The 16558-nt window shown below is 48.0% G+C and overlaps 1 protein-coding gene across 6 annotated transcripts in view; it reads left to right on the top strand.

Moving 5' to 3' along the window:
* Positions 1 to 16558, top strand: part of SH3KBP1 (SH3 domain containing kinase binding protein 1) — a 335566-nt gene that overhangs the window by 284577 nt on the left and 34431 nt on the right. For all 6 annotated transcript variants that reach the window (XM_070291401.1, XM_070291398.1, XM_070291396.1 and 3 more), the window contains 2 exons: positions 874 to 954; positions 3615 to 3774. In XM_070291401.1, the coding sequence (XP_070147502.1) occupies positions 874 to 954; positions 3615 to 3774 (241 nt within the window). The remainder of the gene's footprint in view (positions 1 to 873; positions 955 to 3614; positions 3775 to 16558) is intronic.

Genomic DNA, 16558 nt, shown 5'->3' with positions numbered 1-16558 from the left:
TTCCAAGTGTTCTTATGAACCTGAGGGCACTGACGATGATGAAGGCCCCAGGCAAGGGAGCAGCTACAGTCCATGTGCGTGAAGAGGAAGTGTAAATTGTCATGTTTGGGAAAATGTGATACTTGAGGAATTCAGATGGCAAAGGACCTAGGGAAAGCCACCTAGTTTTTCATTATATCCCACCACTTAAAGGGATGAAAGAGGCCCAGACAACAGTTATAAAATAAGTCAGAGGGATGTAATATACAGTACAAGGAATATAGTCAATATTTTAATAACATTATATGGGGTGTAGTGTACAAAAATATTAAATCACTGTGTTGTACACCTGAAACTATTGGCCAAAAGATTCATTCAAGTTTTTCCATAAGATGTACAGGAATACCCAAATGAACTTTTTGTCCAACCCAATAATATAATATTGTAAGTTAACTAACCTTCAATTTAAAAAAAGAATGCATATTCTAGTTACCATTGCTGCATAACAAACCACTCCAAATTTGGTGGCATAAAACAATGATCGTCTTATCCCGTGGATTTGTTTATTGATTTATACATATTCCCTACCCATGCCACATGGTCTCCTGTGTCTGCTTTGATGCTGAAGGAAGTCAGATTTAAACATCAATAAATAGTAGTGGTGTTCTTGTAAATTAAGAATGTATAGGTAGGCAGAGTTAATGGCATATGCCAAAAGTGGCTTCTGCTCTGTTTCTAAGCAGCTTGTGTTTGCCAGATAACACCAGCCCTCAGATTAGGGGGAAAAAAAAATCTGTTGACTTTGCTGTACCTGATAAATATTTTAAATGCTAGTGTGTCTAATAAGTGGATAGGAAAACATTTGCTAATAATTGTTATCCTCCCCCTGCCCAGGTACCACTGAAAGAAAACATGAAATTAAAAAGATACCTCCTGAAAGACCGGAAACGCTTCCAAACAGAACAGAAGAGAAAGGTATGAAATCATGTCTTTGTTGGCACTTCTAGAACAGCAGGGGACAGAGCTGTCTGTCGCAGGGCTACTCCAGATTACCCACAGAATTTTCTTTTTCTTTGCAATATGCAATATGGTGATTATGGTTTTGTTTTGATCGCTTTTAAATTTCCTGTGTCTAAGGAAATAGGAGAGAAGGTGATTGTGGTGCTTCTTTGGGCCAGCATTTCTCATCAAATGAAAAATACCCAGCCTAGTCATTTAACACATTGGAGCTCTTTCATCCCAATCTTCTTGCAATTACCACCTTCCCCACACCAGCAGCAACCCGAAGTCAGGATGCTGAGTGTAAGTCCCCCGAGGGCCTGGATGTACCTACCACGTTTTCTGGCTAGCCTAGTGCCCCAGGCGCTCATTACCTGCTGATGAGTGAGCATGGCTTAGAGAGATTCCCATCCAGACAAACGAAAGCTGTCAGTCATTGCTGGGCTTTTGACTCTGGCTACTGTATTATAGACACACGTCCCTGGTCAGGAATGTTGAGGATGGGGCTGTCATGGCCAAACTGGGAAAAGCAGCCCAGTGCCCACAGTCCCCTTAAGGGGGTCAAAAATGATCATTTTCAGGGAAGTACCCTAACCTGTATCACACAGTCAGTTTTATGGCTGGGTTTGACTTCTACAGCCTGAGTGTCCCTCCCAAAGAAATCTGTATGCTGTGGAAAGACTGATTTTATTAGGTGTCTCAAATTTGATTGATCACACATTTTATGGGAAAAGTGTTAGGTTATTATTATTAACAGGAGGCAGAGCAAATTCCATTTTAAAAAGCAGTTATTTGTAAGTCACAAGAGAAATGCTGAATTAATGCACACAGTTATTTGTAGGTGCTCCTGGGTGGCCTCATGAAGCTTTATTGTGAAATGTAATATTTTATATCAGTGTGCCACAAGTTTTATATCAGTGTGCCACAACACTGCAAGTTCTTAAGAAGTTATACATCTTTCTTTCAGAGTGAAGAATTAAAACTTGAGTTGTAGAAGCTCACTGTGAAGGCCAGGTCTGCATCACAGATCAATAAAAATACGCACCATCCGAATAGTTCTTTGATAGAAGTGTGCATGTTGTGACATAGCTAAACACTGCCTCTGTCCTCATAGAGGACATGTGGCTGCTTTTGGGCTTCACGCCAGGCTCTGTGTTGAGGACACTATCTGCTCTGTTCCATGCTGACTAGCATATGGCCTTGGCTTACGTGTGAACAGCCACCCTAGTTGGCTGGCCAAATGGCCACACACTTCTGCTTCCTTCCCCTCTCATGATGCCTTGCTCTAGGCTGCAGTGAGTCAGGGTGCAGACGCTCTGGTCAAAAGCAACAGGGAAGCTGGTGAACCAGCCCTGCCTTGAGACTCGACCTCCCTAGTAGGTGGGCACAAAGCCTCTCTCCCATTCGTTCTGTAGGCTGCCGAGGGCCTGTCCCTCCCCGCAGGAGGAATCTCTGCTCCTTTGTATTTTAGCAAAGCCCTTCTTCCTCTGGTCCCTGCGGACCAGGAAAAGAGTTCCTAGCAAGCCAGGATGGAGCACACTCCCTTACTGAACTCTTGTGGGGCTGAGCACACTGATGTCTGTATGATACCTGATGGGCTTTTTAAAGCTTTGCCAGTTGTCCAGGTCGCCCAAACGACATGAGTTTGTGTCTGCAAGTAACACGTGTTCAGGGTTCCAGCTTCCGAGTGAACACAGCAATGCTGCCAGTCCCCCAACGGGCAGCTCTCTGAAGCCCTGTCTTTACGGAGAAGCATGTGGGTGCAGGCTCTTCAGAGCACACACAGGGCAAGGTGAATCTGGGAAAGAGTACAGGAAGCTGCCACCAAACCCTGCCCAGTTTGGCCACTAGATCTGGCTGTAACTTCATTCTAATAGCTACGAAGCCCCAAACCCTCGGAAACCAATTACCTGTGAAGTCCCAGTTTACCTTCCAAGGTGAAACTGTGCACAGAGAGAATCCAGACTCAGCTGTTGTTTTCTGAAATGCTCCCCTGTTAGTGGCTCCTGGCACTCTACACCTGGGAGGAGACAGGCCTTTTTCTTCCCCACACCCAACAGGGCCCGCTGGTCATTGACCAAACCCATCAGCCATTTACCAGGCGCATGTTCAGTGCCAGGCCCCATGCAGGTCCTAGACAGATGACCAGATGTGGGCCCTGCCCTTGGGGGCTGACAGCCTGCCGGCTGGGCCAAGCATACAGACGCCCAGAAAGTATTCAAGTGGAGCTTGTTTATAAAGGGCTGTCCTTCATGGCTCAGGAAAGGGAGTAGTAGGAAAGTGTGCCTCTGAGGGTGGGTCCAGCTGTTGAGAAGGGAACATGATGGTGTGACATTGCAGCCTGGGGAAATGTGAGTAGGCCCAATGAAGTGTGAGTGGGAGTTTTCCAAGGCTGGGCAGGGACTGGAAGGACCCTCGGGCAGAGGGACCAGCATGAGTAAAGGCGAGCAGTGGCCTGTGATTCTCTGGGACTTTCTAACTTGACCAAGAACAGGTGATGCTCTTTGCTTCCATCCTCACCTTGGCAAACAGCATCAGTGTGTTTGTTTGTTTGTTTGTTTTTAAGCAAGAAGTACACAGTCTTCGGTACTGCCCCTTACATAAGTTCTCTCTGTCTTCCTTATGCTTCCTTAAAGAAAGACCAGAGAGAGAGCCAAAACTGGATTTACCGAAGCCTTCTGTTCCTGCCATACCACCCAAAAAGCCACGGCCACCCAAGACCAATTCTCTCAGCAGACCAGGCGCGCTACCCCCGAGGAGGCCAGAGAGGCCCGTGGGTCCCCTGACCCACACCAGGTACTGTGCTGCTCTTGATGCCAAGGGTGGGAGTGGGGTGGGCAACCAAAGGACACTGGACGCTGGCCACTTGGGTCCTTGCTCCTGTGCTCGGGCAGAAGTGGGAGCGAGGCTGGGAGGTGCGGCCTGGTTTTCAGGATTACAGATGAGAATCCAGGTCCTGGCATCTTCACCCTGCTCACATGTGGGAATTCCCTATGCACCCTTAGAGCAAGGCCAGCTGCCCTTCAGACCAGAAGTGCTAGGGATGGCCTGCCTGCCTTCACCCCTGGAGGTCCTCTCACTGGCTGCTCCATCTCTGAGGCTCTCCCTGCTCTGTGGCGCTTCCCTCCGCAATCCCGGGCTCCCTCTGCCCCTGCCTGCACAGCCATATTGTGGGCCCCAGGACGTAGTCTAGCAAAGATTGTCTTAGTGTCCATGTCTGTGGACTGTGAGACCCTCAAAGGCAAGGGGCATGCTTCATTCAGGCATGAGTTCTGAGACGGGCCCGGCAAAACTCAAATGCGTTCTGCTGCTGACTGTTAGTGTTAGTGATATGATAGGATTAGAGTTGGACAGTGTGCCTTCCAGACCCAAGATGCCTACCACAAGGAACAAGGGAGTGTTGCATTCTCTCCACAAGTTCATTGCTGGAACTTTCTACTGTTGCTTGCACATTCTATGTGTTGATGTGATATACTGGAGCAAGTCGGTGGCTTAGAGTTCTTTATGTGGACCTGTCAACACACGGTCACTCACCGAATTTTTGTTCTTGTGAGCTAAGTTTGCACGTGGAGAATCTCACGGGGCTTCGGTGCCCTTGCGCTGAGGTCAGGCAGGCTTCCGGGCAGCCTCGGCAGGTCACTGCCTCTCACCCCTCACTCTCCCTGTCTGTAGATTGCAGGGATCATGGAAAGCATCTGAAAGGATAGAAGGATATAATAACCAAGTATGTAGCCCTAGGGCTGTAAACCAGTTTCACTTCCATTGTCATATTTATGATTGTGTATCAAACTGGAAGAAAAATAGCTCACTTTTACATTTTAGAAAAAAGGTTCAATCCTGGTAAAATACACGTAACACATGATTATCTCAGGTGTGTGAGCCCATCGGAGGAGCAGCTGGCTCACCCATGACATTTGGCAGGTGTCCCCCGAGGTGCAGTGAAACAACTGCCCCCTATGATGGCCTGGGGGGAAACTAATGGGACCAGGGCCACTGTTGAGTTGGTCAGGCTCCTACGTGCTGTGTCCTCTTCTGCCGACTGACATGTGCACCACGAGGCCACTTGACAGCCACAGTGACCTGAGCAAGGGCCGCTTCAGTAGCGTGGTTGGCCCAGGGCTTGCACTTCAGAAGGAAAAGGGTATGTGAATGTTAAGTGCTTCTGCAGAGAATATGCACTCCACACCCAGGGAGGGTGGACCAGCAGAGGTCGAACATCACTTTGTGGTGGTGAAAGGAGAACAGAAGCCACGCTCTGCCAAATTCTTACAGCCTTCCAGGGACCACAGGCGTTTCAGCGAAGTCAGTAACGATTTCCAGAATATTCCTGTTGATCTCTCTAATGATCTAATCTGAAGAGAAGTGCAATTCCAGTAGCTTCTGCACCTTCGAAGGTTGCTCTCAACTGTCTTGTTAGGAGATAGGTGTGGGCCTTGTGAGCCATCGATTAGACCTGCAGGGAAAGTGGGCCTGAATGATAACTACCAGTCCTCTGGGCTCACAGAGGCCCCACTTCCCTGCCGCCTCTGCTTAGCTCTTCCCCTCCACCCCCAGCTCTTGCAGCATCCAGTTGTGGGTCAGAAGGACAAGCCACTGAGGAAGATGCATGAGAGGGGTTTAGACAGAAGCCTAGCTGTTGTTGACCTTGTGTGTGAGGTCTGAGGAGCCTGGGAGAGGGTGGGTGGGCAGCCCCCGACCTCCCAAACCCCCAGGGCGCTGGTTTGCAGAAAGGAGGGAGTGGGAGGCAAGCCCCAGGCTTCCCTCCTGCCAGCCCCAGGAAGTGACAGAGCCAGACAAGGAGGAGCTGGTACCTGGTCTGGCCCCTTGTCAGCCAGGTGGAGGGAGAACAGTGCCCGCTCCCACTCGGTGGTTCTCAAACTTGAGTGTGCATCAGGGTCGCCTGGAGAACTCATTTGCACACCGTGCTGGGCACCACCCCACAGATGCAGTTGGTCTAGGGGAGGTCTGGGAATTGACATCTCTAACAAGCTCCCTGGTGATGCTGACGCTGCCAGCCCACATCCATGCTGTGAGAACCTCTGGTCTGCATTCCCCTGGGTTTTTGGTGGCGCCTCCTCCCTTCCCTGTCTGCCTCTCCTGCACCCGTCAGTGCTCCTCAGCTGTCCATTTAGCATGCCCCTCTTCTGGAAGCCTTCCCTCATCCCTCACAGTTCCTCTCCTTGAAATGCCTGACACCCCATGTGGAGCCTGGTGCAGGGCCCCCTGCTCTGCCACTTGGGATATTCACACCCCCGGACTCCTTCCCCAGATTTGAAGCGGATCAAGAGTGTGTTTTGTCATCTCCACATGCTTTACAGGGCTGAGCATATGGCAGTGGCTCATTTAATACACTTGTTGAATGCCCTGGTTCCGAAAAGGGGTGGGGGGGAGGTGCCAGTGCTTTCATCTTGTTCACTTTGGCTCTCCTGTACAAGCTCCGTCGCACTCATGTCTGATGTTCCAGGTCACCTTGCATGCCATGGATTTCAACATAACAAAATTTAAGAAAATTGAAGAAAGGCTTACTGTTTCTCAGTATCTCACACGCTTCATATTTTTTGCTAAGCAGTTATGTTAAACAACCAACCCATACTGGTTTGTGAACTTGTTTTGCTCTGCCAAATGAGTTGACTCAGGGATGTTCACATCAAGTAGTTTTATGTTGGTGGTCCTCCAGAGAAGGGGTATTGTCTGCTGTGTGAACCCAAATCCTTGCTGGGATTTACCTGATGGGATGGGATGGGCGGATGGATGGACGGACGGATGAACACATGGGTGGGCAATCACCATTTGCTGTTCTTACCGGAAAAGAGACATGAGGCGTTGCCTGCCACTCCAGCTGCAGTGTTTGGGCTTAGCTTCTTCTCACCTGCCAGAAAGCTCGCCGCCAACTGTGGCTTCCAGAAGAGATCAATTTCCTTCTATTTAAATAGGAACTAGCACCTTTTAGAAAAAGGAATACATAAGTTTGGTAAGAAAGGAGTCGTTTTTAGATGCATTCACTTAACAGAAATGGATTGAGGGACGTCTGTGTACCAGATCACGGGCTTCAGGAATCTTATCTAAGGGAACTAGGACACCAGCGTGATTTGGAGTCCATCTGAGCAAGTAGCAGTATGCCATTAACATACTTACTTCTAAACAGTAAATGTAGGTAGAAATGTAACAGAAAAAAAGAGACTGTTTCAAAAAAAGTCAATAAGAGTTAATTTACAAATTGAATGATGATAGGAGATCCCCCTGGGTCCTAAGTGCCTGTTTGTTTGAAAGTCTGTGCTTTGGGGATGTGTCAGTTATTATCTCACGGCGTGAAAACAGTGTCTGCTAGTCTCATCCAGCCCACCATATAACTAAGGCAGTCATCCAAAGAGCCTTCTGCCTACATCTATCTTCACACCTGAAAAGAGCCTACTTACTTTTTTGATATTTGATCATCAAGGTATTTCAAATGACAGAGAATGCCTAAACCTTTGTGTATATGTGTTGTATACACACAAATGAACATGTAATGTTATACATCTCATAATGTGTAGTGTAGATTTAATAAAGATAGGGTCAGAAACCCCCATGAGAAGAGGTCTTAAACTTGAGAGAAGGGACCAAAAGGAAAAAAAGAAAAAAAGGAAAAGCTGGAAAGAAGCAGGCTGTCCTGAGCTCTAGCCGTCTGTTGCAGTGGGAGGCAGTGAGCCAGAACCTGAGCAGCAGAGCAGGTGTGTGCCTTCAAAGGAAAATAAACCCCAGAGGGAAAGAGGTAGACGCAGGCTGGATAGACCAGAACAGCTTTGTTAATCTTCCCAAACACGGACACCCCAAGTTGTAATAACCCTTCATTTTTCTTCCCAAAGAACAGGCAAATAAGGGAAACCACCAGACTTTCCTGGGAATAAGGGGAATAACAGGGAATGAGACCTTTAGTCTGCTTTGCCTGGGAGCTGTGCTGGTTGTCTGGGGCAGCACAGGGAATGGGGGGCTGAGGGGACAGAACTTGAGTGATAGGGGCTCTGGGATGGAGGGAACAGAAGTAAAGCCAAAAGAAGTAAGAGTTGGTGAGATGAACAGGGATGGAGTGGGAGCTGAAAGTGTGGAAAGTTGATGATCAGAGGTACTAGAGATGCTGGTCAGAAAGAGGAGATTGATGTTCACAACTTCAGAGGCGGAGAGGGTCTGAAGATGGACATATCCACAGAGGGAAGGGCCCTGAATGTGGGTGGCTGAGGGTGAATGAAAGTTGTAAGTGCTGAAGGGACCAGGGGAAGGAGGGGGAGAATGGATCACCCACATGGCTGTCACAGGCTCAGGAAGATGGCAAGAGCTGAAGTGAGATGAGGCTGGTGTTCTCAAAGCCAGTATCCTCCCAGGTGGATGTCAGTGCATTCTGGGAGTTGATGACAGTCAGTCATGAGAAAGTTTCGGTAGTCAGAGTGGTAGCAGTCAAGAGGTTTCAGGTGGCTGGAGTTGGTTACTATGGCTCAAGCACCACAGAAGGCACTGTCCCCTGGCTTCAGATGTGTCAGAGGAGGAATCTCAGTGAGAAGACTGGCAGTCGGGTCTTGGACACCAGGCTGTGGGCATGAGGCCTGGTGGTTTCCCAGACCTGTGCTTCTTGGAAATGGTCTATTCCTTTTAGTCTTAAACACACCAGGTGCCTTTCGCATGGAAGGCTGAAGGCTATGTGGAGTCTCCTGGAACAGGGATCAGGTATGAGGGACCCTGGAGTTGTACATTTTTTCTTCATAATGAAGAGGGATCTCTGAATATCAGAGAAACCCTGGGAGATTAGTGACTGTTGAGTCCTGAGACATTTTAGCTTGAGGCAAAGATTAAGTAAGTATTTATATGCCAAATATCAACTAAGTGCTTAGGGAAGGGCAGATGTCTCTCTGGAGACCAACCTGCCTGCCCAGAAATTAATTTTTCTTTAGATTTATGCAGGCATCCAGGCTGCTTCAAGCCCCTCGGGATACAAATTAGCCCAAAGTAAGCTGGTCTAGTGGTTTTATGACTTGTGTGGTCCCCGTACCCACCAAAAGAAAGCATTAAAAAAAAAAAGACCTTTGCTCTTATTAGCTCTAAGCTAATCAGTCATTTAATATTTTTAAAAAAGAGGGAAAGAAGCTAGCCAGAGTGTACCCAAACATTCCCTAAGCAGGCATGCAGAATGTGCACCCAGGTGGCCAGGCCGCCATTTTGAGTTTGGATTGCTTGAGTATTCTAAACATCTTTCCAGAGATTCCAAGGATATGGCATGTGATGCTTGAGTGTTTCCCTTCTTCTCTGCAAGTCAGGACCAAGATATGTCTTTGGAGAATTCAGGAGAGATCTGGGCTAGAAATTACAGAGGTAGGTGTCACTGGCTCGTAGACTGTAGTTACAGGCATGAAATGGCTATAATCACTCCAGGAGATTACAGAGAAGAGGAGGAGTGGGTACAGACAGCAGTGGGGAAAATTGTTACTTACAGGGTGGAGGAAGGATGAGGAGCCGTGGGAAAGGGTGGGTGGGCAGGGTGGCCATGGAAGCTAGGAGAAGGGAGGGTGGACTGGCTACTGGCCAGTGGGTCTCACACTTGAATGTGCGTCTCCATCACCTGCAGGCTTGTTAAAACGCAGGTCGCTGCTCCCCAAGCTTCTAATTTAGGAGATCTGGGTTCAGGCCTGAGAATTTGTATTTCTAGCAAGCTCCTGGGGCTGCTGCCTCCACTGGTTTGCCACACCCACTATGAAAACTGCCACCAAAGTGAGAGCCAGGGAGACTGAAAGGCACTTGTGGTCTTTGGGCACTAGTTGGCCCTTCGTGATCCCAGTCAAGCTGATTCCGTACAATAGTTAGGGCTGAGAGACAAACTTGGGTTGAGTTGAAGAAATAACAGATGGGCAGCTGAGCACATGTAGACTTGTCTTGTGAGAAACTCAGCTGCGGGGAAAAGATGAAAAATGGGTGCTAGATATGAACTCAGTGATAAGAGAAGAGTGTGTGTGTCTCATTCATTCATTTCAGAAATGTATCAAGTGCCTCCCCTTGACCAGGCCTTCTTCTGGGTGGTAGTTAACTCTGGTAACCAGGCCAGACCTTCTTCCTGCTCACCCATTGCTTACTGGGCTTTGGAGCCAGGCCCACCAGGGTCAGAAGCCCACTCCTCTGCTTCTTTACCCTGTGGCTTTGGGCACAGTGGCCACCTCCTGAGTCTCCATTTCCACCACCACCCCCAAGGCACCTAGCTCCTCAGCTGGTACTTGTGAGGCCCTCAGTCTATCTTTTTTCCTCGCTGAGAGAGCTCAGTGGGTAACCTTATTGGGAGAGGGGTTGCCATATGGTGATAAGCAGATCAGGCTTGGTAGCCCTGAGGGAATGGGGAAATAGAGACACCCTCAAGACTACACAACAAGGGGTCTCCAGGGAGTGGAAGCAGAGGGAAGGCTGGGGCCTGAGGCAGGGCGGGTGATGTATGGAGCACAATAATCCTACAGGACACTGGAGAAACACCTGGTCATCGTGTAGAAATGTCTGTGCAGCATTTGCTGGCCTCATTTCATTTGTATGTATAACTCTCTCCATACATGTTTCTACCCTCACAAAGAATAAATTTTATTCCCTGCAGCGAGATCCAGCAGTAGTGATGGTTTAGCCTTAGTCCAGACTGAGACACATTGATTTTCCTGCTAGTGATGGCCAGAGGCAGGCAAGGAGTCAGCAGCAGATAGTGGCACCCCGCATGGGCACAATACTACGTGGTTCATGTGATGCTTTTCCAATGGGCTGTTTCTTTGAACACTCTTCCTCCAAGTGACACCCACCCCCAGACTCTTCTCAGAGTTTCTTGATGATGAGAACCCCCTCCTCCAGGCATCTGAAAAGCCCGTTGCCCCTCTGAGATACCCGGCTGTGGGTCTGCAGATGAGGGCTATGGGTGTCATCGTTCTTTGGCCTCAGGGGCTGTGGGGCTCGTTATGCCCTGGATGGACTCTGGACGGAGGCCTGTTTCCACACACACTTGCCGAGTCTGCACAGAGAACAGAAACGTGGGGGAGAATTGAGCGGGCAGTGTCCCATCATCTTCCAAAGTGTCTTCACCAACTATAAATAGCCGAGCCTCCCTGTGCTCATCCAAACAGGGACATGGTGCGAGGGGAGAGCTGCCAGGAAAACCACTCTGGTCCCTGCTTCCTGCACCCCTGGCCTCGCTGCTGCCACCATTTTGTCCTTTTCTGAAGGAAAGAGTCAACCTCCCCAGGCAGGAAGGGCCCAGGAAGGGCCATTATCACTGCTTTTTTTGTGAGAGAAATAGCTCTAGAAGCATCAAACATGTACATTTTGATTATCACTGCCCCAAGGGTGGTGGGCAAAGATAGGGCTGGGTGTCAAGAAGCTTCTATCTAGTTTCAGTGTGGCCACCAATTAACTGCATGATCTCGGGCTCATAGCTCCCGGCCTTGGAGCACAGCTCCCTTGTCTATAAGAAAATGAGGGCTTGAGCTGGGTAATCTCTACTCAGTTTTCATAATCAGAGCCTAAGTCTGAGATGTTACAATAAGGCAGCCTAGAAAGCGGGGAAGAGCATTCACTTCCTCTGACCTCGCATCCTCAGTGCATAGTTGGACCAAGACGAAGGAGGTGAGCAGTAAGATAGGGTGATTTTGCATCAGAAGGGGCTGATAAAACAAGGTTGCAGGGTTGGAGCAAGAGAGAAGAGAGAGAATCTGCAGTTGTTTCTCTAGCAACTTCCCATCTGCCATCTGTCATCATCCCTGTAAGTGGCTAGACTCCCAGGCAGGATCCATCACTGACTCAATGGACATGAGTGAGCAAACTTCGAGAGACAGTGAAGGACAGGGAAGCCTGGCATGCTGCAGTCCATGGGGTTGCAAAGAGTCGAACATGATTTAGCAACTGAACAACAAGCCAGGGCAGGATGAAAGCTGGGGGGAAAATCAAAGATTGAAGGGGTGCCCCTCAATGATTTTCTCAGAACAGGGGATGAGGATTTTCTGCTTCTTTTTTCTTTCCTTTCTTCCCCAGCCTTTTTTTTTTTAACCCCTGTAACAATATTTAGACAGTTAAAATCCAAGCATTTACATGATAGTAATAGATCCTGCTGAGGGTCCAGAGGAGAGACTGACAAAAAGAATCATCGTCTGGACTTAGAGTCTTTCGCTTGGTAGGAATAAGTAGACTCACTGTTTCCCTTCATCCCCACTCCCCTCTAGAAGGGTTGTGGGGTCTTTCGGGTGGATTTTAGCTGCTGCTGTTAGTGCTGCTGTTCATTCATTTATTTATCGTACTTGTTTGCTTTCCTCGGCCTCCTGTGCACTTCAGCGTCTTTTCCAGGCCACATGTCTTGGCTTAACTGTCCCAACTTGGGCTAAATTGGGCCAGGCCACTGGCTGAGCTCATGTTCTCAGGGGATGCGCATGGCGCGTCTTCCACATTTCCAACTGTTCATGTGCCCCGTCTCACGTCTCAGATCTGAGGGGGAAGAGCAGGCCCCTCTGGGTTCGGGTATGTGATTTTTGTTTATTATTAGCACTTTTTAACTTGGGGAGCAAAGGTGATGTCCCCAGCTGCCAGTGAGCTGCAGGGACACAGGTGGCCAGGCCTCTACCCTGCTGCATGGTCTCCACGACCAGCAGGCTCAGTGAAGCAGTTCTGAGAAGTGGTCAAGAGCTTGGGCTCCAGAGTCAAAGTTAGTAGGTTCAAATCCAGATGCCACCACTCTACTAGTTTTATAACCTTTTGTCAGCAAGTGACTTCTTCTCACTGATCCTGAGTTTCCTGCTCTATATAATGAAAAGAAGGGCCACCCAGGTGGGCTTCTCCAGAAAGCAGCCTCTGTGGCAGTGTTTAGAATGCAAGATACATGTAGGGGCCAGTGCCTGTGGGGAGAGAGAAGGAAGCCATGTTGGGCAGAGGGAGAAAAATTGTGATGCTGCCTTACCAAAGCTTCGGCCAAGTCCATGGAGCTTTGGGACTAAAATGACCCCTCCGACTTGTCTGATGTTCAGCTGAAATGACTGAGACTTTTTTTTTTTAATTAATTTTTTAACACCAGAAGCATTTTGTATTAGGGTCTACCTGACTAACAGTGTTGTGGGTTTCGGGTGAAAAGCAAAGGGACTCAGCCATACGTATACATGTATCCATTCTCCCCCAAAACCGCCTCTGAAATGGCTGACGCTTTTATACCACGAACTGTGGGCCACCCTGGAAAGGCCGAAGGAGGCTCCCTGAAGCTGAGGTGGTCCCTGGAGGGGCCAGCACCTCTCCTAGCAGTGGCGGGGTGGGGGGACCCACTTCACAGAATGGGGCTCTGGGTGGTGCAGCTTTCTGTCTGCCACACAGAGGAGATTCTTCAAGGGACAGTTGGGGCGGTTGAATCTTACATGGAAGGATCTCATCTTCATGCCTGGTTCATGGTAGGCAGCCAGTCAAGTGTGGTACTGCTGTTAGTTCTCTCAGATTGTGGGTTCCACTTACTCCTGCCGGATGTCCTTGGGCTGGTCAGCCCATCCCCTGCGATTTCAGGTCCCTGGCCAGCAAAGCATGGAGACTCTTGGTTGCTAGTTGCCTACCCAAGTCACATGTTTTAAGTATCCATAATCAAATCCGCTGAAGAAATACAAGAAAAATAACATTATTTTGGTTTAAAACTCAGAGTTGAGTGAGGGTCACATTCCAACATTGTTGGCTATGTGGGGATATGCCTGCTTTCTTCTATTTTCTCCTTTTATTTAACAGCCATAGGCACAGAAACACCATAAAAAAAATCCTCATGGGAGTTAGTAAACTACAAAAGGATGAGCTCTTTCCTCTTTTGTTGAATTTAGTAACATCCTTTTTGCCAAAATGGTACCCATGTGTTGGGCAGACTGGAGGAGAACGGGGACCACGGAGGGCTGCAGCCTCATTGGGTGTCAGCCGCTCCAAACATGTGCCTTGGAGAATTTCAGAAATTCTGCTATTTTTCAGAACTGAAATTCATTAGCTTTGTTGTAAGCATCTATAAATACAGTGAAAGGCATTTACAAATAGACATTGTAAAACGCTTCCACACCCACAGTCTGAACACTGTCAAAACACCAGCTGCAGCTTCCCTACTTGGAAGGATCAGAACCTTTTTTAAACTGCACCTACTGTGTTTTCAAAATAGGCTTGCTTCTGGCCCTGTGTAGAAGATAATTTCAGCTGAAAGCCTGTGTCTGCTCTTGGCATGAGGGATCAGAGCTCATTTAGAGATGGGGTGTCCCAGTCTTCCTGTCAGAATATGGCAGGCACTTTAGAATCTGGGGAGGGGTCACTCACGGGCGCTGTTTCCTATTTCTTTGGATGGACGCTTCTCATAACCTGGCCCTGTCAGTGTAGGCTTTGTAACTCTACTACCACACCCACCCCCGCCACAACTGGTTCCCAGGTGAGTTCCAGGTGTGGTCACAGGGGATCACAGAGGCCCCTGGATCGGGGAGATCCTTAAAGGAGAGTTTGTAGGTAGGGGCCAGGCAGTCTTGTCTTTTACTTGGATGATACTATTAGGGAGAAATGGGAGCGAACAGAAGCTGCCTGAATTGTACGCATCTTTTATTGAAAGTGAACTTACAAAAAAAAGAGTGAACTTTCAAAGGAAGGAAAAATTCACCTATAGGCTTATCCTAGAGACAACTGCTATTAACATTTCAAACTGTTTCTTGCCCATCTTTTTCCTATGTATGACTCAGTTTGTTTTCCATCGCTTTTACATAGGTGTGAGCATACCGAATGTCGTACAACTTTATGTCTTTTGGGAATAAGTGCAATTCTTATAAATACATAATGCATTCCCATTTCAGGAAAAAAAGGCAAATGCTCGTTCATTCCACAAGTATTTTTGAATTCCTGCCATGTACCAGGTGCTGGGCTGGTGCTAGAAATCACCCATCAGACTCCCCAGGAATAGCCATTGTAAATACATGTTCTTCTAGCCTTAAAAAAAAAAAAAAAATCCCTCTTCCTAATATATCAGAGGGCATGTGGATGCCTGTGAAGTAAGGTGTATGTCAATTTTAACTTGTGTTTTTTAGTTGACATTGTAACATAAGCATTTGTCCCTGTTGTCATGAACTACTTATACATATCATTTTAATGGTTATATCAAAGTCCATCAAATATCATAGTTTTTCAACTGTTCCCCTATTTATAAAAAAATTCTAGTTCTTTTCAGTTTTTCTATATTACAGATAATGCTGTGAGAAACATCTTGATCCACAGAACCCATTTGGGTTTTTCAGACTATCTCTGTAGTGTAGACCCCCAGATGAATATACCCCATTCTGAAAAATTACTACTTTTTACCCTGCCGTGGTCCCAAAAGGCTAGGAGGTAACTTTTGAAAATGCATATAAAAGAATAAAATATTTAAAAGGGTGACAACAAAGTGGAAATAAGGGCAGATAAGTAATACAGCCCAAGATCAGATGAGCACAGCAATGCACATAGAGTGCTCTATGGCCCCTTGAGAGAGGCTCATGTTGGACTGGAAGCTTCCATGTGTCAAACCGAAGAGGGGAATGGTAGCTACAAGATTCACAGTTCCCAAAATGCATGAATAAGCCACGTGTTCAGAAACAGCTGAGCTGTTCTGAGATACACGTGGTTCACTGATGTGCAAAGTTCCTCCCCCGACCTGCACCTCCAACACCCCCACCTCTGCCCTGATGGTCTCTGCAGTGTCACCTCCAATCATCTTCCCCTTTGGCCAAAAGAAAAAAAGGCTAGTGGAATTAACTGGACCTTCCTTGCCTGAGTGACATCTCTCCCCAGACAGAACATGTGTTCTCGTAAGTTTTAGTTCTTGGTGTGTTCCCAAAGGACAGAGTTGGCTGGCTGTGAGCACGACTTGAGTGTAGTCCGGGAATCGGGAAGATGACAGCCCCAAATCGTTCCAACGCCACAGCTACCAAGTAACAAGATTAAGAACCCTCAAGAATTTTTTAAAATGAAAGTGCTTTCTAACTAAGAGTAAGAAATGCATTTCTAAAGCATTTCATTCAGAAGGTCACATTCAAATTAGCAGATACAGGAGCCCTGCCAGTAAAGTGTTTTGAAATAAAAGTCCTCAATCCCGCCACTCCAGTTGGCTCAGCATCTGTCCAGGCGAGTGTGCCTGTGAGAGCTGGGCTTTGTAGCCAGGGAATGGGAGGGGGGGTTAACTATGGAAACTCGGTCCAGGGGTCCCACAACCTTGAGGGTTGAGGCGAGGCAGTCTCCTGCTGCTCTCACACAGTCCTCAAGTTGTCTTGCCTCTTGGTGGGGACCAAGCCATCTAGCCTAGCCCTGGTCCTGTGGAGTTCTCACGTCTGCTCATCTTCTGCCAAGGGTGCTTGAGGTTGAGAGTCAGCCTTGTTCATCTGGAAGCTGAGGGAAGCTGACCTCTTTCTCCTGGGCCTTCTCCGCTATCACAAGGATATGCATGTCTCGCTGAATGCCACCCCCATCACCTCTTCTTGAGTGAGGAACCCAGAAGTCTGCCTCTTACTTCCAGGTTCATAGGTCTCCAGCTTCAGCTTTATTCTGTCCCCATTGCCTCCGGGACACACTGAACCCCATGGAACTC

Source organism: Ovis canadensis, chromosome X (assembly GCF_042477335.2).
Source record: "Ovis canadensis isolate MfBH-ARS-UI-01 breed Bighorn chromosome X, ARS-UI_OviCan_v2, whole genome shotgun sequence".
In the NCBI taxonomy this organism is placed as follows: Eukaryota; Metazoa; Chordata; class Mammalia; order Artiodactyla; family Bovidae; genus Ovis; species Ovis canadensis.
The sequence above is the reverse complement of the archived record's forward strand: the minus strand, read 5'-3'. Positions and strand labels throughout refer to the sequence as shown.